The 27,760-nt window shown below is 43.3% G+C and overlaps 1 protein-coding gene across 1 annotated transcript in view; it reads right to left on the reverse strand.

Annotated features, from left to right (window-relative positions):
* Vat1l (vesicle amine transport 1 like) overlaps positions 1–27,760 on the reverse strand; it is a 167,871-nt gene that overhangs the window by 72,911 nt on the left and 67,200 nt on the right. Inside the window, exons 4-7 of the mRNA XM_021632097.2 lie at positions 23,435–23,577; positions 11,541–11,644; positions 9,475–9,530; positions 4,618–4,812 (exon numbers count right to left, since the gene is read on the reverse strand). Coding sequence (XP_021487772.1) covers positions 4,618–4,812; positions 9,475–9,530; positions 11,541–11,644; positions 23,435–23,577 — 498 coding nt within the window. The remainder of the gene's footprint in view (positions 1–4,617; positions 4,813–9,474; positions 9,531–11,540; positions 11,645–23,434; positions 23,578–27,760) is intronic.

Below are 27,760 nucleotides of genomic sequence, written 5' to 3' on the forward strand. Positions count from 1 at the left end.
AGTGCCATTCCCTGGTGACTAATCATTGAAATCTATGGGCCTGTGATGGTAATTCTTGTTCACACTACCACAGAGGAGCCTGTACACCTCAGACAAACAGAACTGGGTGTAGAGATGGAAGGAAACCTGGAGATTCAAGGTCAACCCCAGACTTTCCAAGTCCCAGGCCCACACACAGCTCAGTCAAGAGAGCTTCCAGCACGGCTTTTCTGCTGCTGGCTAGTGTTGGACCTGTGTATCTTTTCCCAGAAGCCTGGGTAGACTCAGCCTTCCGTTCATTGCTAATGTTCCTCCAGCATGCACTGAGCTGTAGCAGTCCCCAAACAGTAAAACTGATGGCAAGTCCAGTTGCCTTTCTTAGACCCTGCCCATGGAAGCATAGTTTTCCACTGGGAGGCTTGCTGGCCTCCCGTCTTGTCTTTCCCATTCCTTGGTTTCACGAAGCTCTTCTCAATTACATCATTACGCAAGGTCCTGACTAGCAACTCCAGCTTCTCCTGAGAAGATCATACCTTGAGGACCAGAAAGCAGCCCCTCTTTACCTTGACCTTGTTGGTACTGGGCTAATGAAAATTTCTGTCTGGCCTATCCCTGATGCCCTGTCCTGGCTCTCTTTGCACCATTTCTTCTTGGCTCAGAATAATTTACCTGTGCAACTGCAACTCCCTGAGATGTTCTGTTCTCTGCTCTTTGGTTTTGGGAATCTCTTGGTCTGAAATTCTTTTGTTTAAGGCTTTACCTCCTTCAAGTATTTTCCCAAAGGATGCTATTCCAAGAGACTCTCTTTTGTTTGAGCCACTCTGCAGTGGGTACATTCATTGGCCATCATATTGCCCCAAAGAGTGGAAGGGGATCTTGGTGGATGAAAAATAACTATTTTAATACATAATGCACAAATACACACACACACACACACACACCATTAAAATTTCAGGGGGGGGGGAAGAAAGTCTGAAAAAGGTCCCTAAGGGACAATGATAAAAAAGAGTTTGGGAAACACATCTATGTGGGAACTAAGTGCCCCCATCCCCCACAATTTTCTTCTACTATCACTTAAATCTAAAATGTGCCCCACAGGTCATATTTCCAATGTTTATTCCTAGGTTAGTGATGCTATTTTAGGAGGCTGGGTCCATCTGGTATTTATAGGGCACTAAGGGTGGTCTTTGGCTCTAGCATTGCTTTCTGCTTCCTTGTTATCTAAGATAACATTAGCCAGTCCCACACTCTCTCACCACCATCATCTCTACCTTGTCATGCCTTTCTCTCCATAAAAGACTGAGAGTTTCTGAAACTGAACCAAAGTGACACTTTCATCTCAGGTTGGCAGGTAGTATGATCATGGTGATTAAGACATAGCTTACACATCCCTTGTAAGAGCTGATCACAGGTAGCCATTTATTTCCACGTGTTTTTGCCTGCTTCAGTATTTTCTTATCTTTCATCCTCCTTTGAATATAAGCTCTACAAAGCGGAGGGGTTTTATCTACCTATTCACTGTATCTTCAGCATCCCCCATGAACCAAATACATAATGATTTCATAGTAGGAATTTAGAGACTCTATTGCAGCTGTGAGCAAGGAATGGCGTCAAATACCTGGAGAACTCCTGAGTTCACCTGGACCTATTTTCAGAGTTTTTAAAAATTATTTTTTTTCTGCCCCTCTGATTTCCTCAAACTTTTCCCCCACTCTTCCACAAAACTCCCTGAGCTTGGCCTATTTTTTTGGCTGTGGGTCTCTGTGTCTGTTTCAATCAAATGAAGCCTCTCAGAAGACAATTACCCTAGACTCCTGTCTGCAGGAATAACGTAGTATCATTAATAGTGACAGGGGCTGGGTGGGTCTCCAGTTGGGTCAGTCATTGCTTGGGCATTCCCTCAATCTCTGCTCCATCTTTATCCCTACACTTATTGTAAAGAAGACAAGTTTTGGGCTGGCGGTTTTATTGGTCAGTTGCTGTTCCACCCACCTGGCTACAGGAGATCACCGTCTCCTCAGGCTCCACATCCCCCACTGCTAGGAGTCTCAGCTAAGGTCACCCACACAGACTCCTGGGAGCCTCCTCTGTCCCGTAGATGCCCCCTCCCCAATTTCCATTCTCTCTCCCAGTCCTCCTCCCCAACCCCAGCTCTCCCCAACCCCTCTTCTACCTAGTTCCCTCCCTCAGTCTACTTCAGATGACTATTCCCCTTTCTGAGTGAGATTCAAGCATCATTTCTTGGGCCCTCCTTGGCTTCTTTGGGTCACTGGACTATAGCATGGTTATCTATATTATTTTATGGCTAATATCCACTTATGAGTGAGTACATACCATGTGTGTCTTTCTGGATCTGGGTTACCTCACTCGGGATGATCTTTTTTAGTTCCATCCATTTTTTTCCCACAGATTTCATGATATCCTCGTTTTTAATAGCCAAGTACTATTCCATTGTGTTAATGCACCACATTTTCTTTATCTATTATTTGGTAAAGGGACATTTAGGTTTTTTCCAGTTTCTGGTTATTAGAAATCAAGCTTCTATGAACATAGTTGAGCAAGTGTCCTTGAGCTATGGTAGAACATCTTTTGAATATATGCCCAGGAGTAGTATAGCTGGGTCTTGAGGTCAGTTCTTAATCCTCACAGGCTACTAAATTTGCTGGGTCCCTCCTTAAGTCCTTTCTGTGCCTCCTGGAAAAGAGTTGGTCCTAATCATTCCTGTTTCTCTCTGGCATGCCACAGTGAATACTGTACAGATATCTGATTCATTAAATTGAAATGATTTTCAATGAAATGATGACAAGAGGCCAACCATCTTGGCAATTACACAGGACAAAGAACACATTATTGTCTGATTTACTTTAGCAATAAATCGAATCACAATGAGCATCTGCAATAGAAGAAAGATGGGAAGGAAGGAAGCCTGAATGTTAACCGCATTATCCTTCTCTGGAATGTTGGTGTACCCATTGTTTTCTACATATGCTGGGCTCATTTAGGAATGTCCCGTATTGAATATTTATTTCAGTTATCACAACAAACAAGGCCTTTCGGTGGCTGTTCATTTTTTTAAGGCTGCCCATAATATCTCAATATTAGAATGAGATATATGTGTATAGTTCAAGTTCACTGGTCTAGTTCCAGTTAACTTTTACACACACACACACACACACACACACACACACACACACATATACACACACACCTGATCCATAGAAATTAGTGTTTGCAACTTAGGTTGCAAAGGTTTCTGTGGCTCCCCAAGGTTTAGGAGCTCTTGTTCCAGGGCCGAGGAGATGGCTCAGTATGTTACACACTTGCTGTGCAAACACATGGGCCTGAGTTAGGACCTCCAGCACCGACATAAAAGGTGGGCACGGTGGTGTTGTAAACCCAGTACTAGAATTGGGTGAGGGGAGCTAGGCAGATCTGGGAGCTCACTGGCCAGCAGTCTAGCCTAAATGCCCAGCTCCAGATTCCCTTTATAATTTGACTGTCTCAAATTATACAGTGGAGAGTGATTGAGGAAAAGACTCAGTCTTGATGTCTGACCTTCACACCTGCACACATTGGTGAGTGTACCACAGATGTGTGCACACACTCACACAGCCCCCCCCCAAACCCCTCACACAAACACACCACAAGGTACCTCATCTGCAGAAGCTATTAAAAACAACCCAACAACACAGCCCTTGCCATCTTAAGCATTTTCCTGGGCCACACGACTGAGGGAGGTCTGAAATGTCACCCGAAACTTAGGCCTCATGTTTTCCTTGTTCTCCAAAGGAGCTATCATGACTGACTTCCTACATGTTCCCTCCTTCTCTTGTCCTGGAGGATTTCTAGACTCTTTGAATGCTACCTTCCTCCTTGAGTACCGTATGAACCAATCCAACCAGTTCTGGCATCAGCTTCCTTGAAGGTTATTTTGTTCATGGTTCAAGAATGTACACAAACACAAATAGATCCACCATCATCAAACACCACCATCAGCAACAAAACTCTGAAGTCGGTCCAACACCACATCCAACAGAATTATGGAGTCCACCATGACAGCTGACACTGTCTCAAGGGAACACAACACCCAGTGTCTGCATATAAATCATTGCCATCTGAGAGCTACCTTGAGCTGACCTTGATATAGCCATAGGGTCACAACATTCTTCACGTTTTGACAATGTACACACTAATCCCTAATCAAGGTGGGTTGAGCATATCCATCCAAGTTTGGTGTCTTAGCTGGGAAGAAAGGGCTCATGTATAAATGCCGGAAGTGCATCATTTGAAAACCGCTTGTGAACTTGAAATGATCCTTGGACTCAAAGCCCCGTGATCCAGATATGCCAAACCTGTGGGCCACATGTGGCCAGGGAGTTCAATGAATGTGCACCAACAGAAAATCATGAGCTCACTTAAAATGTTATGAGATTTCTTTTGTAGGGGAGGTGATTATTTTCTTGTTGTTCACCTGTGGGTTTCTTGCGTGTCACTTGGTAGGTGACAATGCTGCAATGTGATGTCAGAAGGTTGGGCTCACCTACTTTAGGACAAATCTGGAGAATAAAAATGGGTTTGAAAAGATTGTCTTGGATGATCAATGCTACTAGAAATAAGCCCAGAAGGTGGCTTGCTTACCTCCTCCAGGGCCCACAAGGAATCCACCACAGGCTTGATCTTCTTCTGGTTGTACAGGCCTATGAGCTTCTCAACTACCCCTCGGATGAGGCCCGAGCGGCCCTGTTTAAAGAGCAGGTTGAGGAGTGAGAAGCCTGCAATGACTTTGTTTTCTTCATACAGCTTGATGGGGTTCACTTTCTCCACCTGCCACCACTGCAATTAGAGAAAAGTTCCGGGTGATTCCAAAGTCTCAATATGGGGCTACATCATGCAATATCATCTATGTTATGGGGGCGCCGTCTATACCGGGGAAGCCAAGGTTGAAACTGGGTGGATTCTAGTGAATCGGCGAGCAGTCTTGGTGATATATTTTAAGCATCTATTCCTGAAACCACTGCGGTTGTTGCACAGGATATATGAGACAGAAATGCTGTGAGAATGATCTAACAGAGAGAGAAAGAGAAGAGAAGAGAAGAGAAGAGAAGAGAAGAGAAGAGAAGAGAAGAGAAGAGAAGAGAAGAGAAGAGAAGAGAAGAGAGAGAGAGGTAGACACCCCGTATTCTAAAATCCTCACTCTAAAATGCTTCAAAAGCCAAATCTTTTGCGTGCTAACGTGATACCACAAAGGGACACTAAAAATACTGGGAAAGTAGCTCAGTTGAGGCAGTGTTTTCTTAGTACATAAAAAATTCTAGGTTCAAATTCCAGAACCACATAAAATGAGCATTGTAGAGGTGCATTCTTGTAATCCCAGTATTTAGGAGGTAGAGGCAGGATGATCAAAGTCCTTGGTCATCTTCAGCTAAATAATAAGTTTTAGAGTAGCCTGGGCTACAACAGAACTATCTTAATACACACAGACATAGAGATGCACACACACTCACACACACATACACACACATGCACACTGCACATGAACACACATGCTATATATAAAACTTATATCTTATGACTTACATGCAAATATCCCCAAATCTGAAAGAAGTTTCCCCTCCCTCCACCAATCCAAATTCCAAAGCTCTTCTTGCCCTATTCATTCAGATACAGTTCCTCAGTTTATTCAAGGCCACAGGTCAATAAAATGTAAGTGTGTGACTGGGACCATTGACCCTGGAGTTGATCCTAACTGTATACCTCCCTTCTCATTCTTCTCCATGCTACTTCCTTCTTGAATGAGAAAATAAACTGGCATCTTCTGGGTGGGTACAGGGCAAAGCTTTTGGCTTTGTGGACTGTTGTGGGGATGATGAAAGAGCCATAACATAGCGAAGTTTACATAGTAATGAAGTATTGAGTACAGGAGCATCTCCCCTTTTCACAGGTCGTGTTGGGGTACATAATGGCTAGGCTAGTTACTGGGCAGGTAGGTAGAAAGGAAGGGTAAGTTAAGAAGAGAGCATGGCATGGAGTGATAAAGGCAGGAGGTCAGGACTACATAAACGACTCTCATGTGAATGCAGACTTTGACATGTGACGAGAAGTTTATGTTCAAATGAACAGCTCTTCTTGAGTTGCCCCACACCCAGCTCTGTTAAGTGTGCTTCAGTGAAGAATTCCTTGTATGTGGCTATGGGTATATCTGAGTTGGTAGAGTATGTGCCTAAGCATGCATGAATCTCTGGTTTTGATCTCCAGCATCACATAAAACTAGATTTGGCAGCACCTGCATAATAAATTTATGTTTGTTCTCAAGGTGTCTTCCCTACCCTTGCTCTCCAAACATAAGCATCCCAACCTAAATGTTCAAAATCCTGAGCCCCAAGATTAAGCTCAATACACACATATCTGTAGGACCTCAGTGCATATTTGTGTCATGCATGCCAGCTGATGCTGCAGTTTCTGCTCAGCTGTGATTAAGAGCTCTAGTGAAGGCTTAGTGGTAAAGGAGGTTGCCACAAGGCCTGATAACCTGAGTTGGGTCCTTGGCACCTACATGGTGAAAACAGAGAACTGACTCCTCCAAATTTTCCTCTGGCCATTTTATGCATGCTATGCAAGGTACACACACACACACACACACACACACACACAATGTGCTAATATACATATGTGTGTGTATATATATATATATGGTTATTTTCTATAATTGAGCATCACCTGATAGCTGTGTAAGTCTAGGCAACTCACCTAACCTCCCCGTGTCCAGTTTCCTTACCGTACTTTGGGGACAGGGAGGTCATTGTACAAAAGCAAATGTGCTCATCCAAGATGCATGCCATTACAGCAGTGTGTATATACCACGTATGCCATAAGCATAAGCAAATTGAATTGTCATCTTAATCTGAAATCCATGTTTTAGATTTCCTGAGCAAGGGCTTGGAGTTTGACATCAGATTGCTCTCTAAATGTTAACTTCATCTGTAAGAATCATCCTTAGGATGGCCCAAGAGTGAATTGCAAGCCTAGCAAAATGTGAAACATTCACTCTGCTGAAATCTGAAGATGGAACATAATTAAGATAGCGGAGTGAGAACTCTATATAATTCTAAATGTGCCTTTCTTGATTGCATAGAATTTTCTTCCTGGAGCAAAGCCATCATTCCATTTCTCAGAAAACCTTTTCTTCAGTTTACTTCCAGCCAATCAGCCTGTGTGGACCCGGGCCTCTGAGAGACAATGGCCTTTCATTCATGACCTTCAGTTCCACAGTGTAATGGCACTCGTTTGGGGAAAAGGAATCTGAGTCTTCATCCTAGCTGTGTTGTTATAATACCTTCCCAGAGCATGGGCACACCGTCATTATTTCATTAGCACTGTGTGTTGGGATTGGGCATTAAGGGTAAGAAAAGGAGAAAACACTTTTTAGAGTTGTATATAATTTGGGACCAGCATGATTCCACAGAGCAGTCTTTCAGCAGCATGCAAATTGTATCCACAGCAACGAAAGAGCTGTGAGTGCTGCAAAGCCTATCTTTAGGGACAGGCAATAGACAGCATCCTTCAGTAGACTCTACCCTTGCTCCTGTAAGCACTGGAGTTCAAATGATTCTTGACCTACACTTTTATTAAACTCATTTATGCAAAAAATGAGCAAAAGCCTTTACATTTTGATCTCACGTATAGAACGAATACTACTATTTCTTGATTCAGCAAATGTTTGAGTGTAAAATGTAGGCAGTCGGTGTCAGCATAGAAAAACATACAAATATTCTTGGCATGTTTAATATTTATTGTCAATCTGACGGCCTCCACAATCATCTCAGAGACAAATCTCTAGGTATGTCTGTGGGGAGTTCTTAGACTGTGTTAGCTGGGCTGGGCAAACAGTCTAAATGTGACCAATACAACTTCATCATGATAGACAGAGAGTGAATTCTAATGCCATTTCCCTGGCTCTCTCACCACCCTATTCACAATGTCCCTGCTCCATCCTGCCTTCTTCCATTCCAGAATCCTGTTTCTATTCCCACTTGAGGTTTGGATGGGCGTTCACAATCAGGCTATTAACAAATTTCCTTATTGTTGGGCCTGTCTTCCTAACAGAGTGTAGGAGTCACAAACCTGTCTCATCTACCGTGACACCTGATGTCTACAAATGCGACCCACGTTAGATGCTCAGAAAATGCCTGTGTAGTGGTGCTTATTGTATAGAACATGGTCCTTTGAGCAAGATAGCTGCCATGTTTATCACAGTACCCATGCCTGTGCACAAGCACGCTTGTTGGCTGTTGACATCCCCTCAGAGAAGGAGAGGATAGAGAGGATCCTTGGATCCTCACCCGAGATTCCAGATGCTCATCCCTGCCACCTGTAATGCAATTCTGCCCTACTTGCATGCGACCTAGCTGTCTTAGGAAGTTCTAGGAGAACATAAGCTGGGGAGGCTATAGGAAGGGGTTCCATCTATGTAGCTAAGGGGAAGCTGTTAGCCACGCTGGCTATGGACTTCCCAGCACAGCTGCTTTAGGGTCACCTACACCCCTGCCCGTACTTCTTCATCAGCACTCAATAGGTAAGAGCAACACTCTCAATAGTTCCTCAGGGTGACTCCAGGGGAATCATCCTTTGCATTGTTGTCAGGACCTTATGAGGAGAGTGTGTGTTCACGTCTCCCCAGGAAAAAAAAATTCTCCCAACACTTACGTTGCATTGATTACACAGAGACCGGGAGCATGGTGACAGAAGCTGACACTAGTAAGAAATAGCAGTCCCTTGCTCCAGTGGGTGGGGTAGCAATAAAGGCACAATTTCAATCAGCTTAATTCTAACACATATAGATATCCATGTGAGCAGATACAGTGAGGGAGAGTGCTTCTCAATGGCAGACAGAGTAATCACATACTTGAAGATTATTAAAGTTAGGAGTTTCCTATTCCCATCTCAGACACAGTTGGATGGGGACAAAGAAATCTACTGAGCCACCAGAAACCTGGCCAGAAAATTACAGTGAAGTAACTCTAAGTTCACTTTTGACACATAGATGAACCAATCTCTACTGAAATAAAAAGGAAGCTTTACAAAAATTCACTGACACTGCCACATCTCAAGACCTGGTCCTGCCTGTATGCAGTTATCAGGGAATGGAGAGGGAACTTATTGGAATCCCAGCAGATGAGAGACCAGCAATTGAGCAATCTCTTTCTCTCTCTCCCTTTCTCTCCCTTCTCTCTCTCTCTCTCTCTCTCTCTCTCTCTCTCTCTCTCTCTCTCTCAAGACAGGAGAGATATATATGTTCTCTGTGTAGCCTTGGCTGTCTTGGAACTTTCTCTGTAGATCAGGCTGGCCTCAAACTTAGAGATGTGTCTGCTTCTGCCTCCCAAGCGCTGGGATTAAAGGCATGTACCACCATCGCCCATTGAGCAATGCCTTTTGCTGGAACTCACACTATGCAAATCAGTGTTACCCACCAGCTGGTAGCCAGGCATGGAGACTTACCGACTTTGCAAAGCTAAAGAAACTCTTGGTCTCTCCAGTTACCATGTTGGATGAACCTGCAAATGAAAGATTCCCCAAGTCAAGCAACTTTTCACAAAAATCAAGATGTCTTCTTATGCAAGAAGAATGGCATGTATTTCATTTGAGCACAAGTGGCAAAGGCTTAAAAAACATATTTTAGTCTTGGAAAAGTGAGAGATGTTGGGGTGGGGTACAAAGTGGGGTGTTTGGCTAGGTATCATCAGCTCCTAGAGAAAAGGACATTTCTCATGGTGGCCACTTCTTTCCTTTGTGAAACCAGGTATGTAGCAAAAGGGATTAGCCCAGTGTTTTAATAATATAAAACATATTTGCTCTGTCTATTGAAAGTAAGTTACCTTCTGCAGGAAGCCACTACATAGATCCAAATTTGATTTTCTAGCAAGTGAGAGGTTTAGGACTATGACCTGGGCTTGGTATTGAACAATAGGATGGAAATTTGGGTGAATGGGGAAAATGAGATACAGAAAAGGTAGAGGAGAGAACAGTAAGTTCAGAGATTCAGGGAATGTGAGACTATCTGTCAGCTCCAAAGGGGTCCAGGCAGAGTTTATAAAAATCAAACCCTAAAACTTTAGATCAAAGAATATTGAAAACTGCATGTTGACAACTGGGCCAAGTGACATTCAGGTGACAGATGGAACTGGAGTTGGGAAAGATAAGCCGAGATGCTCAGAGATAAATGACCCCCTTGCAAGGTTCTGAGTTGTAAGGAATGAATAGAAAATATCCCAATCCAATGGTCCCTCTCCAAAGACTTTCCTGCTTGCCACCAGATATTTGGAAGCATAAAACTTTCTTAGAGAACAGTCATGTTTTTAAAAAAATTTGCATATTTTAAAATTAATTATTTGGTCTGGGTAAACTATTACCCAGCCAGTTAACTATTCCTTTATCTTTGATGGGATGATGATCCCCAGGGAACACAGTGCCAGGCTTCCATTATATAATAACCAAATGATCAATGTAATAACTTGGATAGTTGTGAGACAATCAAGTTGAAGGTCACCCAAATGACATCATGGAATTGAGGCAAAAATATAACTCCCGGCTAATGAGAAGGAAGGATGAATAAATTGTCCACCTGCCCATTTGTCACATATGCTGTCCTCAAAATGGTATTGGCCCTTGTAGGTTTCCATCAACAATACTAACCAATTATTTACTTTTTAGGAAGTATGTGGCCAGGATAGAAATGACCAGAACAGCAAAGGAGTGTTGCCCATGTGCTTAGTGAGCTCAATTCTTTTGGAATAATGGTCTGATGATGTTAAGATATTTATAACCTTCAGATATCCCTTGGAATTAACTTCTTTCTTCCTTATGAAATACTCAGAATTAAGACTCAGTTTCTATTACTAGAACAAGGCACACCGCTTTTAGGAATCTCAAACATCAGACACTCCAATATTCTGCTTTGGAAATGATGACCTCTGGCTTTATATGCACCTTTTGCAATTTCTGGGGACCAATGTTTAAAATTGTGTGTGTGTGTGTGTGTGTGTGTGTGTGTGTGTGTATGAGAGAGAGAGAGAGAGAGAGAGAGAGAGAGAGAGAGAGAGAGAGAGAACGATAGAGAGAAAACATGAATTTCAGGTGCTAAATTTTCATTTTACTGAAGAAAATATGCTTCTAATTTTCATAGCTTTTTGCACACTCGAGAGCATAGCAGATGTGGCCAGGCATGATGGCTCACACTTGTAATCTTATAACTCAAAGGCTAAAGCAGTGGGATTAAGAGTGCAAGGCCATCCTGGGCTATGTAGTGAGACCATGTCTCAGACAAAACAAAATAAAGCAAAGCATAAAAAATGACACTGTAGGGGATGGGTTGGTAGACCTATAAGTCAGTTTTATGATTTATGGCAATAATATCAATAAAACATAATAAATAAATGTTCTAAAAGGCTGGACTCTCCGGTGTTTGCCCGGTTCCCAGTACATTAACCTTTCACCTTGCAGGGTGTGGTGAGCATAGTGGGTACCTCCTACTCCTGTTAATCTTGTTCTGTTCTGCACGCACTCACCATATAAAATGTAGGTCCCCAGAGGTTTGAGGAGACTGAGCCCCTTGCCAGTGTTTTCCCCACACAGGCAGTCCAAAACGATGTCCACACCTTCGGCTGAAATCCTGCACAGCAAGAGACAAAGCAAAGTGATGTAACCTGCCAGAAATCAAACTCTTTTTTTTTTTTTTAGAGGTTCTGGGGTAAGATGATCAGTCCTCACTTAGAAAGACAAATGGGATGGACATTGGAAGTAGGAGAAAACAAGAAACAGGACAGGAGCCTACTACAGAGGTCACGCCCCACAGGGCTTACTCAAGTTCCCTGAGCCTTAGTGCTCTCCTTTGTAAAGCAGAATTAATGCATTTCTTTGTGGGGAGAATGCAATGAGGAAACAAATAAGATATTTGGATCAGGCTCGACACAAGCCAGGCAGTCAGCTAATCTTTGAGCCAACAGTGATTTTTAAAGGAATATGGTCGACATGTAGGGTGCTGTCCAAGGTACTGAAGAGAGTCAGAAAATCAACATTTTCCCTGGCTTATGGGGCTGCTAGGTTCCCCTCCCAATTCTCCCACCCCATGCCTGCTTAAGTTTTCCATCCCCCAGAATTCCTCTTCTTTGTTTTCATATCATTTAGATTATTTCTTCTACTTTAACTACCCACCCAAATGGCCCATTTCTACTTCATTGGATTCTCCAGATAGTCCAAGTTAAAGACATACTCTAAAGATTTCATTCTAGGGTCCACATATGAAAGGGCATGACATTTGTCTTTCCGTGCCTATGTTACCTCACTCAGTCTATTTTGTTTCTAGTTTCATTCATTTACCTATGCATTTCTTATTTCCATTTTCAAAAGTAGATAGAGACACAAAAAGGAAAATCATAATCTAATCTTCCTTATAAACATAGTTACAAATTTCACAATAAAATGCTCCCAAACAAATCCATGAACATACCAAAGAGAATATGCATCATGGCCAAGTTGGCTTTATCCCAGAAATAACAGGTCAACACATAACAGGAATGGTTCAACACATAAACAAATAAGTGTAATTCATCACAGAAATGGCCTCAAAAATCATCTCAGTAGATACATAAAATGCCTCTGACAAAAATTCTACTAAAAACTCTAGAGCTTAGGGATGAGGGAAATATTTTAATGTAATAAAGGTTTTCTATAACAAATCTAGTGCCAGTATCATGCTAAATGGAAAAAAATTCAAAGCATTCTAAGATCAGGACTAAGCTAATGATGTCTCCTGCTCTTACTCTATTTTACTATATTGCTTGAAGACTTAACTAGAGCAAGAAGACAAGTGAAGGCAATATATAAAACAGAATACAAACAGGAAAGGGAGAAGTCAAAACATCCTTGCTTGCAGATGATATGATTTTATGTAGAGAGAATCCTAAAGACTCTACCAGAAAACTCTTTGACATTAAAAACACTTTGAGAGAAATGACAGGGCATAAAGTCAACATTTAAAAATCAGTGGCCTTTTTACATACAGATAATAAATGTACTGAGAAAGAAATTAGGGACACAATAACATTTAAAAGAGCCTCCAAAATAACTTGAAGCAAATATAGCCAAAGAAATAAAGAGCTGCTCCAACACAAAGCTCAAACACCAACGAAAGAAATGGTGGAAGACCTTAGAAGATGGTAAGGCCATCCATGCTCATGGATCAAAAGCATTAGTGTTGTGAAAATGGCCATCCCATCAAAAGCAACCTGCAAATTCAGTGCAATCTTAATTAACATCTCAATTCATTTTTTAAAACAGAAATAATAAAAAAAAACAGTCTTAAAATCTATATGGAGGTACAAAAACCCATGGATAGCTGAAGTTACCCTCAGCAAAGGAGAAGTATGCTGCAGGTAATACAACACCTGTTTTCATAATATATTACAGAGCCATAGTAATAAAAACAGCTCAGTGCTAGCATGAACACAGACACATAGATTGTGTAGTCCCAGGCTAGCCATCAACTGGATATATATTCAGGATGGATGGGGCTACTAGCAGCCATGAAAGTGGAGGCTGGATGCCCTTAACCTTTCTAAGAGTGTGTTATAGTCATGAGCATTTACTATGCCCTAGGCTGAGGAATGTCAGGTCAGTCCCATTTGTGTCTCATGACCTTCCTATGACTATGGAGCCATCATCATTCTCATTTGTTGACAGAAGATAATAGCATTTAGTTAGGTCTCCCTACTCCCAGAGTCCCTTCAGAGAGCACGACAATTATAATTTGGGAGGTCACATCCAAACACCAGTTGGGGTTTTCAGAGGCAGACTAGGGTTTTTCAGGATAAGCTATGGTCAGGGTGAGCACCCATTGTTCTCTTTAGTCTTCCTGCAGAAACTGAGCCAAGACAGAACCTACCCTACTGACCTCAAGGTTAGAAAGAGATCATAGGTTTCCCCTGTATTCAGCTACCTGCTTTCCCCTACAGCTCTTTCTGGGATTTTCTGAAATTAACCCACACGAGATAGGGTTTGTGGTTTTGTAGGGATCAAAGAATTCATATAGTTCCCTCTAGATTACATTGAATCTTTTTGAAAGTCAAGATTCACGTGGGTGTCGGGGGAGGGGAAAGGAGTTGAGTGGAGGCACATAAAATCTCTGGGGGTCTAGGGTACTTGTGCTTGTTTTTTTTTTGCTCAATTGATTCAGCAGGTGTACAGCAGAACTCTGTTGTCTGGCGACAATATAGCTACTGCCACACTGAAATCAGAGCAGGAACCCTCGCAAGACTGGGCCCATTAACTTCCCTTCAGAGAAGGAAGAGGGCTAATCAGCCCCTTTGCCTAAGATTCTAGCTTCTTCCTTTTCCCCATGACATTGTCTTGGGGTGCTACAGTATTTAGGAGACTGGCTATTGACTTGGGTGGGAACTCTAGAGATTGAAATTATTTTAGACATCACCCATACTGGGGGAGGGGGACTTTTTAGTGATATGGTCACACAGATGAGTTACCCACGTTTTGAAAGTAATGTCTCAGTAAAACTCTGCAAGTAACCCCCAAAACCTACGGGTTCACTAAGCAAGAAAAGGGTAGGATTCATGTCTGTGGTCTGTCTGTGTCCCAGCTGTGAATGAGCATTTCTGTATATTGCTCCTTTCCAGGATAGGAAAATTCCTTCAGGGAAGAATTTCAAGTTTATAGAGTCCTGCCATTTCACTCCATTGCTGAGATGAAATGAATGGACACTATTGAATGGAACCTACTCAAACCAAATTGGGATCAGATCTAGTGAAAATGTTCCAGGCCCAGAGTTAGAGATATAACTCTGCAGAGCACTTCCCAAGCATGCACAAAGCCCAGGGTTTGATCTTCATCACCACATAAAACAGTTGTGGTGGTACGTCTTTAGTTCCATCCTTTGGGAGGTGGTGGCAGGGGGATCAGAAGCTCAAGGTTATCCATGACTATGTAGGAAGTTTGCACAGACCTTGTTTTATGAAACTATATCAGGTCCAGAAGTGTCTTTAGGATGGGCCTGGCCACCATCACGTCATGCTCACATTAAAAGCACCCTTGGCTTTCCTTTTCATGGGGTCATTAGGACCATCTCCAGTAGAGCTAGTTAGCTCTGAGAAGCCCGAGGCCCAGCTCATTTCTAGTTGTGTCAAACTGCTTGTGTATACATAATTTCCCAGCAGCAAAGTGGGCCGAGGGCCATGACAGTGGTCCCTCTGTTTTCTGCTGCTGTTGCAAATCACTGTGGATTTCAGACACCAGAAAACCCAGCTCAGCTGGACCAACTCAGCTACAAGATATTTTGGAATTGCTGACCCAAGACCTCACAGTTTATTCTTTTTTGTTGTTGTTGTTGTTCCCACTCCTGGTCCTTCTATTGTGAATGCTGCCTCTTTGCTTTCCACCCACGTGGAAATGGGAGGAATTTCTCTGAGTAGGGTGAGGCTCCCTGAGAGCCATTAGTGTGTAGAAAGCCTCCAGCCTTGCCAGGAAGTGCGTCTTTTTTTTTTTTTATGGTTACCTTGGCTCACTGCTGACCTTTCCTTTTCTAGATTCCTGTGACCTGAGAACTTGCCTGTGTCACAACTTCCGGTACACTTGTAGGTTTCTCACAGAATGGCAGCCCGGATTAGGCTTGTCCCAGAGGTCTGAGCAAAGCACCCAGGAGAGGTCTTTCAGAAGGTGGAACGCAGTGCCTGACAAAGAGCAGCTTCCAGAGGGCTAGCCACAGTGCCTGGTAAAAAGTAGGCTTCTTTTAGGGTGCTGAGCACAGTACTGAGGCACAGTAGGTTTTTCACAGGATGCCAGGCACAGTGCCTAATGCACAATACACATCTCACAGGTGCTAGGGATGCTGTCTTGCACACAGCAGGGTTTTCAATGGGATGCCTGGCACATAGTAGGCTTCTTTAAGGGCACACGGTATTTGGAATCATGGGCTTCCCTCAGGGTATGGAGCACAGTACTGATAGACATTAGCTTTCTGACAGGATGCCAGGCACAGTACTTGGTGCATAGTAAACTTCTCATGGAGTATGTCTGGCACACACTAGGTTTTTTTTTCCAGAATACTTGGGGACAATACCTGTTGCACAAACCGCAAATCTCTTACAGAGGACTAGATAGATGCACATTAGGCTTCTTATAATTGCTGGGCATGATGCCCGGCACACAGTAGGCTTCTTACAGGGTTCCAGGCATGGTATCTGATGTGCAGAAAGCAAGCTTTTCTTCACATAGGTTTCTCTCAGAGTGCTAATCATAAGTGTTGATGCATAGTAGGCTTCTCAGGAAATGTTCGCTACTGGTAGCATCCCTTCTAGAAGTCACCTCAAGAGCTGCCTCCTCATTCTCTCCCAGCAATTTGATTCTCAATAGTTTCCACCAGCAGTTGAGGAAGCACCTACCACGTGCCAGGCACTCCGCTAGGCACTGAAGTTACTGAAGGCAAGAGGGACAATATGCTTTTTTCTGACCTTGTGCTTCATGGCTTCACCCTTCACCTGGTCTGCAGACTCAAGAAGTTTCATGACTAAGCAGCAGATCCTTCCAATGGGAGCTGGGTTCTTCCTCTCTGGATCTGCCGCTCCTCTGGCTTTTTCTTAGATTTGCTCTCCAGCTTCTAGAGCCAGTTCATAGCGGTCACCCAGAAAGTGGCTGCAATCCAGGTCCAGTCCCTGTGACCCCTGGAGGCTTCACAGCCGTGCTAAAGAACATCCTGACAGCTCCCACAGCCACAGCAGACAAAGCAAAATTTTCCTTTCTTCATGTGTGCTTCTCTATAGTAATAGTCACATGTCTATTTTTCTTTTCTTTCTGTTTTCCACCTATGTGCACACACATGGGTGAAGGCCTTAGGTTAGCCTGGGGTATCATTCTCCTCAGATACTGTCCACTTTGTTTTGTGTGATGGGAGCTCCTCACTGGCCAGGACCTCACCGATCAGGCTAGGCTGACCGACCAATGAACCCCTGGGAACTCTGTCTCCATCTCCCCAGCACTGGGATTGCAAGTCTGTGCCACCATGTCCAGCTTTTTTCACTGTGTGTTCTGGGATCAAACTCACACAGACAAGGACTTTATGAACTGAGCTAATTCCTCAGTTCCTGTTCTTTTCCTTTCACTCTGCCTGTTCCTGGCCCCTGAATCCCATCTCCCACTCATCCTGCCCATTGTGGCCAGACCATCTCACAGATTCAACTCACATAATAGCTCTTAACTGCCTTGAATTCTGCAAAGGATTCTCGATGTTCAACATAATCCAATTTTAACTCCATCCAAAGGCTGTCAAGAGCCCCATTCATGCAGCTGAGAAGTTCTGTTTAAAAAATTTTTTTGTTTTGTTTTGTTTTTGAGTTGGAGAGGTGGTTTGGCAGATGAAGGTGCCAATCATCAAGCCTGGCAACTTGAGTTTGAGCCCTGAGATTCACATAGAGGAAGGAGAGAACTGTCTTCACATCTCTGGATGGAGGCCGTGGCACACCTCCTTCCAAGAAATAAATGTAACAACATTTGATTTTTCACGTGCAATAATTGTCCTAATTTATGAGTTACAATGTGATATTTTTGATACGTGCATGTAGGTAGGCCTTGCCTTCTCCCTGAAAAATAAAGACAGCATCCATATCATCAAATTTGCAAAGCGAGCTCCCATGTGTGCCTCAGGCTTTCAGTCCCTAATGCCCTGCATGGCCTACTAAGTGCTGATGTAATCACTTACTACATTAACTGTGACTACTAGTTTGGCAAATTCAGGACACAAGCATATGTATGCTTTGGTCACCATTGTGTGAGCAAACATAACATATTTGTAGGTATTAATAATAGAAAATAATACACAAATGCATGGACATGAGGTTTTAAACAACATTGCGCACCATTTCCACCAAAATGATTTTAAAGGCACCTTTAAGCATCCTCATTGAGCTATAACCGATGGCAATGAATAGAATGGATTTAAAATGTGCAAATAACCGTTCAATAAATTGTGGCAGCCCAGAGCAGTGAAACCAACTCAAGGAAATGGATGCGTCCTTTCAGCTCAAATGTTTCCTCAGGTCATCTTGCAAACCATAAAGAGATGGGAAAACCTGAGCCCACAGATTTGGAGAGTAAATCTGGATGTCAGCTTTAGTCTTCTTGTCTGTGAAATGGGATGGTTTTTGCATTTGTACAAGATTCTTGTGAAATGGTCAGCTAAGTGAAAAGAGGCTGGCTGAGCAGGGTGGCTCCTACCTGCCTTGCCCCTGTCCCAGCTCTCCTTGCCTGAAGCTTGTTCCCACATCTCCCACTGAAGTGCTTTGCACCTTTCCAGTGTGTCCCGGGCTAACCATGCTGTCCTTCTCTCTGATTTTTTTCTCTCTTCTTTATCTCTGAGGGCCTTTGAGTCAGGTACACAGGACTCAGGTCTCTAACTGGACCATTTTTATCCATTGTCATCCCCCTTTGCACACAGCTAAGAAAACCAGTGCAAAGACAAAGTATCTATCAGAGTCGGTTTGTTTCCCTCCCTCAGGTTCAGGAGATGGCTCAGTCCATGCCTCACAACCGCAAGGAGCCGAGTCAGGTCATCGGAACCCATTATGGAAATGCCGGGAGTGGTAAACAAGCTACGAATCCCAGTGTTTGGGAGGCAGAGACAGGAGGCAGTGTGGGGCTCACTGGCAAAGCGGCCCCGGAGCAATGAAAGAGACAGCTTCAAAGAGGGGGCCAATATTCCTGAACACTGTCCTCTGACAGCCGTGTGCATGTGTGCACACACGTGTGGTCATGCGTGCATGTATAAAAACATGCATAGGCACACGCATATACATATATAGCACATCCATTAGAAAAGCATTTTTTCCCCCTATAGTTTCTTTCCTGGCTTAGCATGAATTCCAAAGAGCCCCCCATGTGGCTAGTCTGCGTGAGTTTTTATTGCAGGAAATTTTGTTTTGCTATATTTTTTGCAGTTCACTGTACGTAGATTACTGTAACCATGTCTATAATAAAACACCAGGGAAAAATGACTCCACGTTACGCTTTACTCCATGTGAGTGATGGGGTGTTTTCCCTTTCATTTCACATCCCCACGCACGGAGAATTTGAATCAAGTTGTGATCACAGCTTTGATGGAACTTGGCATTCTGTTTTCTCCCCTCAAATTCTGCCACAGGCATTTTTTCTTCCTTTCTTTTTTTTTTTTTTTTTTGTGACACAGCCTTCATAATTATCATTTTTTAAAAGGGACTGCATAACACATGCATGCGGTGTAGCAAAAAAATCTCTGCCCCGTTTGCCTTCTGTTGACAGTGGAGGCTGGATCTGATTGCTGCTGTTACCGATAGGCCTGTTATAATTCACTGCCGACATATGCTGAGTGGTGAGGACTGACCGTGCAGAAGCAGAGCGTGGCTTAGCGGCTTTGTGCCTTTGGCTTTGATCTTGCTCTGGACTGTTTCCTGGGGATAGGATTTCTGAGCAGCGGCTGCACTCACAGTCACAGCTCCCCAGCCATTTCCCATATCTACCGGGTCTCTACTTAAAACGAGCTGTTGGAAGCCACCTCTGAAGGCAAGTGGTAATGAGGTGGGTCCCCGCCACTGTTTCCTTCCACGCTCCTGAGGGTAGAAATCACTGAGTGGGGCCAGGGCAGGGAGGGGCTGAGGAGATGAAGCAGCTGGGTGGGAAGCAGGGCAGGCAGGAGTACCCTGGCGGGGGCTTCCGTGTGTTGAGAACAGCTGCGCTGTCCTGATTTTCTGTTCTTGCTGTTCTCTATGACCAGCCGCGTTTGTCTCTGCTCAGGACCCTAGTTTCCCCAGCACCTCAGCAATGCTGTTCCCCTTAATCCAAAATGCTTTTCTCCCCTAACTTCTCATCAGTCAGCTCTCAGATCAGTGTCATGTGTGAGCTCTCTACTAGCACCCTGCACCCATCCACCAGACTGTATATCCAAAGTACAAATCTTTCAATAGTTTCCTTCCTTCCTTCCTTCCTTCCTTCCTTCCTTCCTTCCTTCCTTCCTTCCTTCCTTCCTTCCTTCCTTCCTTCCTCCCTCCCTCCCTCCCTCCCTCCCTCCCTCCTTCTCTCTCTCTTTCTTTCTTTCTTTCTTTCTTTCTTTCTTTCTTTCTTTCTTTCTTTCTTTCTTTCTTTCTCTCCCCTCTAGCAACTAGACTCCAAACTCCTTAAGTACAGAGCCTTTCTGATTGGTTGTTGCTGACTCTTCTGCTTTGGCACAGATCCAATTCCATCTCAGACCCTAGCAAGTATTTATTAATCAGTAAGTAGATGAATGTAAAAATAATCTATTACAGAGGTTAAAGAAGATATTACTGAAGGAACAATAGTAGTTCATAGTCCAGACCTCAGCTTGAGAGACTTGAATTAAAAGTAAGTGAAATGGGCAAATGGAAGTCTTCAAAATTACCTATTGTCTCTGCACCTCTGAGAAATGGGGTGAACTTATATTTAGGTTTAAATGGAAGCTCCTTTTTATGTCCTGCTGGAGATATTGGGACAACCTTGCATTATACCCTCACCTCCCATGCGTACATGTGTAGGCCAGAGGTTAAGAGTGCATATCTTAACCTCAATCACTTCCCACCTAAGTATTAGACAGGGTCTCCCTCTGCAACCCTGGACCAGGACTCACTGTGTAGACCAGCCTCACCTTGAATTCACAGGCCATGTTTCTGCCTTTCAAGTTCTAAGATTAAAGGTGTGTACCACCGTGCCTGACTTTATCTTAGTTTTGAGACTGGTCTCTCATTAAACCTTGAGCTGTATTTGGCCAAATTGGCTGTCCATCAAGCCCCAAGGATCCTCCTGTCTCTGTCTCTCAAGAATTAGGATCACAGGTATGTGCTACTATGCCTGGCTCTTTTACATGGGTTCTGGGGATTGAACATGGCTCCTTACACTTGCAAAGCAAGAACTTTAATGATTGGGGCATATCCACAGCCCAACAAATCTGAAATTTTTACTCATCAGAAAATTTTTTCTTCCTAAAAAAATGCCCCACCTAAAAAACAAAACAAAACAAAACAAAACAAAACAAAATAAAGCTAATCTAAATTTCTGCTTAAACAATGAGGGAGAAAGGTCCCTTTTCATCTTAATTTGTGACCTGGAAAAAAATGTTCCTTTATCACGGTGCTGGCTGAGTGACTAATTACATCTGGCTACCACTGATTCCTCCAGCAACTCTCAGTTGAAAAAGGTTGAGACTGAGTTCACCCTGGGCAGCAGCCAAGTGAAACATACACACACATACACACACATACACACACACACACACAATCTACAGATGTGCTATCACCTGAACTCCTCATGTGATTCCCTGTAGACACACATGGCCAAGATCAATAGCTTATGGATGACAGGTAAACTGTGATTAGATTATGTAGTCAGACATCTCTGGACTTAATACCTGTTGAATTTTGTTGCTATTTTCTTAACCTTTGAACCCGTTGCTCAGCATGTGAGTAGCTACCTCTATCTCTAAAACATCCTGTACCGGGCTCCCTTCCTCCTACAGGTAACTATGGCTCAGGCTCTATTCTTTAGAAAGTACTCTTTCCACAGTGAAAGCATGTGCTCACAAGCTAGAGAGCTTGGTATGAACTGGGGCTCCACCTTTCACCATTCCGTGAAGGCTGGCTCTGCCTGCTTATATAACGAGGTGACAGTTATCAGTTTGCACTCAGTGAAGTGTGGCCAACGACCAGATATTAGCATCAAATTTGGGCAGGGTACATGTATTCATCCCAGGTCTGACCAATAAAAACCTCCCATGCATGGACCTATTGCTATTTTCCCATCTTCTTAGCTACAACTGAGGGGCCAGAAGACTGAGGATGATGGTAGAATCAAAATATGAAGAGCCTGAGTACGAGAATCATCTTACATATGAGCATCTACTTTGAGCTTTTTATGTGAATGAATGGGAATTAGATTTGCATGCATCAAGACAGTGTAATGGCAGTTATCATACCATTAACAGATTAATTCTGTAAGTTTTAGGGATAATAACAAGAAGTTTGAGGGTGTCTGATGAACTAACACATGTGAAGCATCAAGCTAGGGCTAGCACCAAGCCTCCAACATGTGTTTGCTATCATTATCATCATTAGTTATCATTTTTTTTAGTAAAAACATTAATTTTATTTAATTTATTCACTTTACATCCCAATCATAGCCCCCTCCCTTCTCTCCTCCTGGCTCCATTCTTCCTCCCACTTCTCCCATCGCCCTTCCCCTATTCCTCAGGAAAGGCTAGCCCTTCCCTACCCACCCCATCAAGATACATCAGGACTGAGCACACCTCTTCCACTGTGGCCTGGTGAAGCAGCCCACTAGTGGTGAGTGATCAAAAAGCAGAAAACAGAGTCCATGTTAGAAACAGCCCCTGCTCCCCTTTCTAGGGAACCCACATTAAGCCTGGACTGCCCATCTGCTACATCTCTGTAGAAGGGTTAGGTCCAGTCTATGTATGATCCTTTGTTGATGCTTCAGCCTTTGCAAGCCCTTCTGGTACCTGGTTAGTTAGCCCTTTTGGTCCTCTTGTGAAGCTCCTGGCCCCCAACCACCACTCCCAGGTCCTTCTATCCTTCCCCTGACTTTTCCACAAAACTCTATACCCTTTACCCAATGTGCATCTTGGCATGTTTCAATCTGCTGCTGGATGGAGTCTCTCAGAGGACAGCTATGTAAGCATAGCAGAGTATCAGTAATAGTTTCAGGGGTTGGCTCTCTCCAATTGCGTGGGTCTCAGGTTGGGCCAGGAATTGGTAGGACATTCCCTCAATCTCTGCTCTCTCTTTATCTGTGCACATCATGTAGGCAGGGTAAATTTTGGATTGAAGTTTTTGTGGGTGGGTTGCTCTTTTCCTCCCTGCACTAGAAGTCCTGTCTGGCTAGAAGTTGGCCTCTTCAGTCTCCATGACCTCCTCTACTAGGAGTCTTATCTGGAGTCACCCCCATATCCTCCCTGGAGCCTACCCTGTTGCAGGTCTCCAGAATGATTCAGAGATGCCCCCCCTCAGTTTCTGTTCTCTCTAAGCCCTCTGGTCTCTGCCTCTCTCCCCACACCTGATCCTCATCCTCATGTTTCTCTCCACTCCCTCTCATTAGTTATCTTTTAAAGATTTATTTTTATTTTATGTGTATGAATGTTTTGTCTGAATGTATGTATGCACAGAATGTGAGTGCAGTGCCCAAGGAAGACAGAAGAGAGGACCAGATCCCCAGGAACTGGAGTTACAGATGGTTGTGAGCATCCATGAGGTGCTGGACACTGAACCACGGTCTTCTGCAGGAGCATCAAATGCTCCCAATAGCCCTCTCCAGCCCCACTATTAGCCATCTTTTCAGTGAATCCTAATGATCTTCAAGGAAGAGCAGGGGCCAGCCTGGACACCCTGCAGAGCCACCCCCTTACCTCTTTACTTCTTGCACGTAGTCTGCATTTCTGTCAAACAGGTGGGTCACAGAATCTTTGATGGCCTCATGCTTGAAAGTAGAGGCTGTTCCAAAGACGGTCACATTGGGGACGGTAGAACACAGCTGAGCCACAGCTTGACCCTGGAAATGAGACACAGTAATCACATCACATGCAAGCACCACCATTCCGAGGGAGGTGTTATATAACATGGGTCAAGAACATGACACAGACACTCAGTAAATATTAAATATTAACTATCCCAAAGCCAGCTTCACTGGACAGAAGGTAGAATTTCTTGACTTTAGCATAGTTGACATTTTTGTTTTTAGCTTAGATTCATGTTTTTCAGTTAAGGCTGTAGGGTATTTATCAGCATCCTTGGCCTCTACATGCTTGAGGTAATGAATATCTCCTGCTCAACTGTGACAGCCAAACATGTGTTCAGACATTGCACCATGTCTCCTGAAGGACAGAAACTTGTCTTGCCTGGCAACCACTTATGTGGAGGAAAAGTCAACAGAATCTGAGAACCCCAACACTAAACTATTATTTAACCTTGCCAGCTACCTCCCAGCAGTAATGCTACCCAGTGCACAGTAATCTTGGAGAATGCCTTAGTTTGGTTCTAAGAAGCAGATTCTGAGTAAACGCATGAATATAAATGTTTTATTTCTAAGATAATCATTGGTACCAACAGGGTTAAGACCCAAATGAAGAGTCAGAAAGATGGCACATCCTGTAAGTACATGGTTTGCAAAATTAAGAAGCTGAGTTTGATCCCCACATTCACATTCAGAGAGAGAGAGAGAGATTGAAAGAGAGGAAGAAAGAAAGAAAAGCAAAAAGCCGGTCATGGGGGAGCGTGCTTGTAATTCAAGTGCTGGGAGGTAGAGACCAGAAGGATCCCCAAGGCTTGCTGGACAGCCATCTTGGCCAACTGAATATGGTCCCAGCCAATGTGAGACCCTTTCTCAAAAGAAATGTGGACGGCAAACTGAGGAGCAACATTTTCGATTTCCCTCAGGAGCACACATGTGCACATGCATGTATACACACATGTAAGTGTGAACATGCACATGATCCCCTCACACACAGAAAGACCCAAAAGAAAACCAGATGATTTAGCACAATGATTCAGTTCACCAACATGTAGCACTTGAGAAAACAAAATCCCCCAAAGAAAGAGCTGGCTGTGCATGTGTTATCAAATTAATGTCTACCCCGGACATCTAGAGCTCAGCCTCTCTGACACCTCCATGATGAAGATCCTAACCAACTAATTTCCATCTAGCACTGGTAGGAGAAACTCTTGATGTGTCCCCATGAGTCAAGTGTGCTCTGTGTCTAGACTGAAGCACACAGTGTGTGGTCATCAGCATGTTGTGTGTGGAGCAGATATGCATGGCCGACTGACAGTGACCCATCGGGAAGGGTTAAATGAGGTATTATACGAGACAGGACCTGAGACAAAATGGGATTCTGACTAGATGCTCAATCTTAATCATCTCTGCCCCTCGTGGGCTTATTATATCCAGGGCTAAAAATGTCCAGTCAAATAAAGAAAAGGTCAACCTGTGGTTTAAATGGTAAGTGGTCTAGGGGGGAATTACAAATGCAGTTAAGAGGAGGGTGATTTGTGTCTTCTCTGCCAGTGTGGTCAACATTTAAGACATTGAGCAACATTACGGGAGCACGTGCATCATGAAACTTTCCAGGAAAACCCAATTTGCTGGTAATTAAGATTAAAAAAACCTGCCATTGCTCTCAGCATCCCATTTATCATCTTAAGGAGGGAGATTTCCATCAGTCATCTGCCACAGTCCTTTCTGCATATCTTCTTATTTTCATGTCTTCATGTTGGTGGGTAATTCACTTTGGCAGGTCAGTTTATGGAAATGTTATCAGCAATTCCAATTAATGGCAAGATGGAGAGATTCATAGAATGTCAGAGTTGGATGATTGCCCCATGTCTCCTCCCTCAACACTCTCTTATAGTTGAGGGAAATGACCGCAGAAGGGTCCAGGCCTCTCAGCTTTTCAGATGCATAGCTGGGACTCAAACCAAAGGATTCCTAACTCTAGTTATTTCCATTTTCTATTATTCTATCCTGTCAACTCATTTTGACATTCTAAGCTAAACAGGTTTGACTTGCTGCCTAAAATAGATGTGGCATTATCACTGGGAGGTCAACATTCCAGAACATGGACATAAACCTAAGACTCTACACAGGGCACAACTCTCTATGCTAAGTATAGTTTTGGTATTTATTTAGTGTTTTGTCCCAGATTTCATAGGACAAAGAGGGCTCTGCCTTCTGAATGAGCACAAATATCCTCAGCCAATACAGTGGCTCCTTCAAATTCGCTGACCTCAGTGTCAGCCTTGGTTACATCTCTGAAGTGATATGGCTTGAGCAGACCCTGACAGTAATGGCGGAGGTTAGAATTAAATTTAACATCCTTGTATGCCTGTCTGTCTTTGGGCAAATGTGACATTTACTCATTCAGTTATTCCCCAAATTTCCATTGTTCAGTTCAGTGCTATTGACATCTGTCTCCATCTGGTGGGTTCCTCCAAAGAGAATGTCAAATTCATTTACCCAAAACATAATTCATGACCACCTTGAAAATGGACTGATCTTAAAAAACAAACAAACAAACAACTTATCTATCTATCTATCTATCTATCTATCTATCTATCTATCTATCATCTATTCATCTATCTTTTATTTTATATCCCAATCATACCCCCCTCCCTCCTCTCTTTCCGGTCCCACCCTCCTTCTCCCTTCCCGGAATCTCCTCTTCCCTCCCCCTCAGAAAAGAGACTCTTCCCCCTCCCAACTACTCATCCCAGCAACATCAAGTTGTGCCAGGACTGAGCACATCCTCTACTTCGGTGGCCTGGCAAGGCAATCCTGCCCAGAGCAAGTGATCAAAAAGCATGCAAGACAGTCCTTGTCAGAGACTGCCCCCACTCCCTTTAGCAGGTGACCCACAAGAAAACTAAACGCTCCATCATGTACTTATAGGTAGGGGGGCCTAGGTCCAGGAAAACGGACTGATGTTTAAATCAGTGGGCAGGGATGCTGCAGCAGTGACCTGACACACTGGATGACTTTCATGATAGAATATATGTTTTCTCGAAGTTTTCAACTCTTCTCCAAGCTTGGTATTGATTCCTCTTGTAGGGAGATTGCTGGTCCAGGCCACTCTCCTTGACTCAGAGGTGGCTACCCACAACCTCTGTCTCTTCACACCCTCTTCCCTCTGTGCCAGTTTCTTGTGTGCAAATTTCTCCATCATCTTCTTGGATTAGGGACCGCTGCAAGAATCTCACTTTCGTTTTATCGCTACTTCTGTAAAAGTCCTGCTATAATTTGAATTTCAAAATCTGCCGAAGGATCTGGGCATGTTAGCTCATGCCTGTAATCTCAGCACTCAGGGAGGCACAGATAGGCTCTGTGAGTCCAGCCTGGTCTACAAAGTGAGTCTAGGACAGCCAAGGCTACAAATAGGAAGCCTGTCTTGAAAAAGGAAATCTGCCAAAGGTGTGTGTGTGTGTTTGAGCTTACTTGCCAGGTTGCACTAGGCTTGAGAGGTAGTAACACCTTGAGTGTGGAGCTAACTAAGAGCTGAGAACTTTCAAGTCATTTTCAGTAGTGGTGGCCTTTGAAGGGAATGTAGGTACTATAGACTTTCATCTCTCCTGCTTCATGACTGGCATGGTATGAGCAGTTTTGTTCTGCCATGCATTTCCACCATGATATTCTAGCTTCAAACAGGCTTAAAATGGCAGAGTCATAACACCAGGGGACTATCATTATATATGAGATCTGTTGTTGACTGAAATTAACATACAAGCATGATTCAAATCATGCAACATGAGTAATATGTATAAAAATAGTATATGTATATAGCATAGATTATACATATGACACCACTTATACATATTAGAATTATGTATAATTATATACTTACATTAAATATATTTTTATAGTTAGTGTTATATACATATACACATACACATATAATTAATACATAATATAGAATGTTTAGGGGCTGGAGAGATGGTTTAGCAATTAAGAGTGGTTATTAACTTTCTTTTCTTGCCTTCTTGCACACCCTCATGCACATCCAGACAGACAAACAGAGACAGACAGACACACACACTTAAGATTAATCTAAAAACTTTAAAAAGAACATTTAATTAGCAACAGATAATTAAGATTCTTTTAGTAACATCTGTATACTATATAAGTATCTTGTGTTGTGTAAAATATATAATATATATTTATTATGTAAGTAACAGTGGTTGGAAAG

Source organism: Meriones unguiculatus, chromosome 10 (assembly GCF_030254825.1).
Source record: "Meriones unguiculatus strain TT.TT164.6M chromosome 10, Bangor_MerUng_6.1, whole genome shotgun sequence".
Classification (NCBI taxonomy): domain Eukaryota; kingdom Metazoa; phylum Chordata; class Mammalia; order Rodentia; family Muridae; genus Meriones; species Meriones unguiculatus.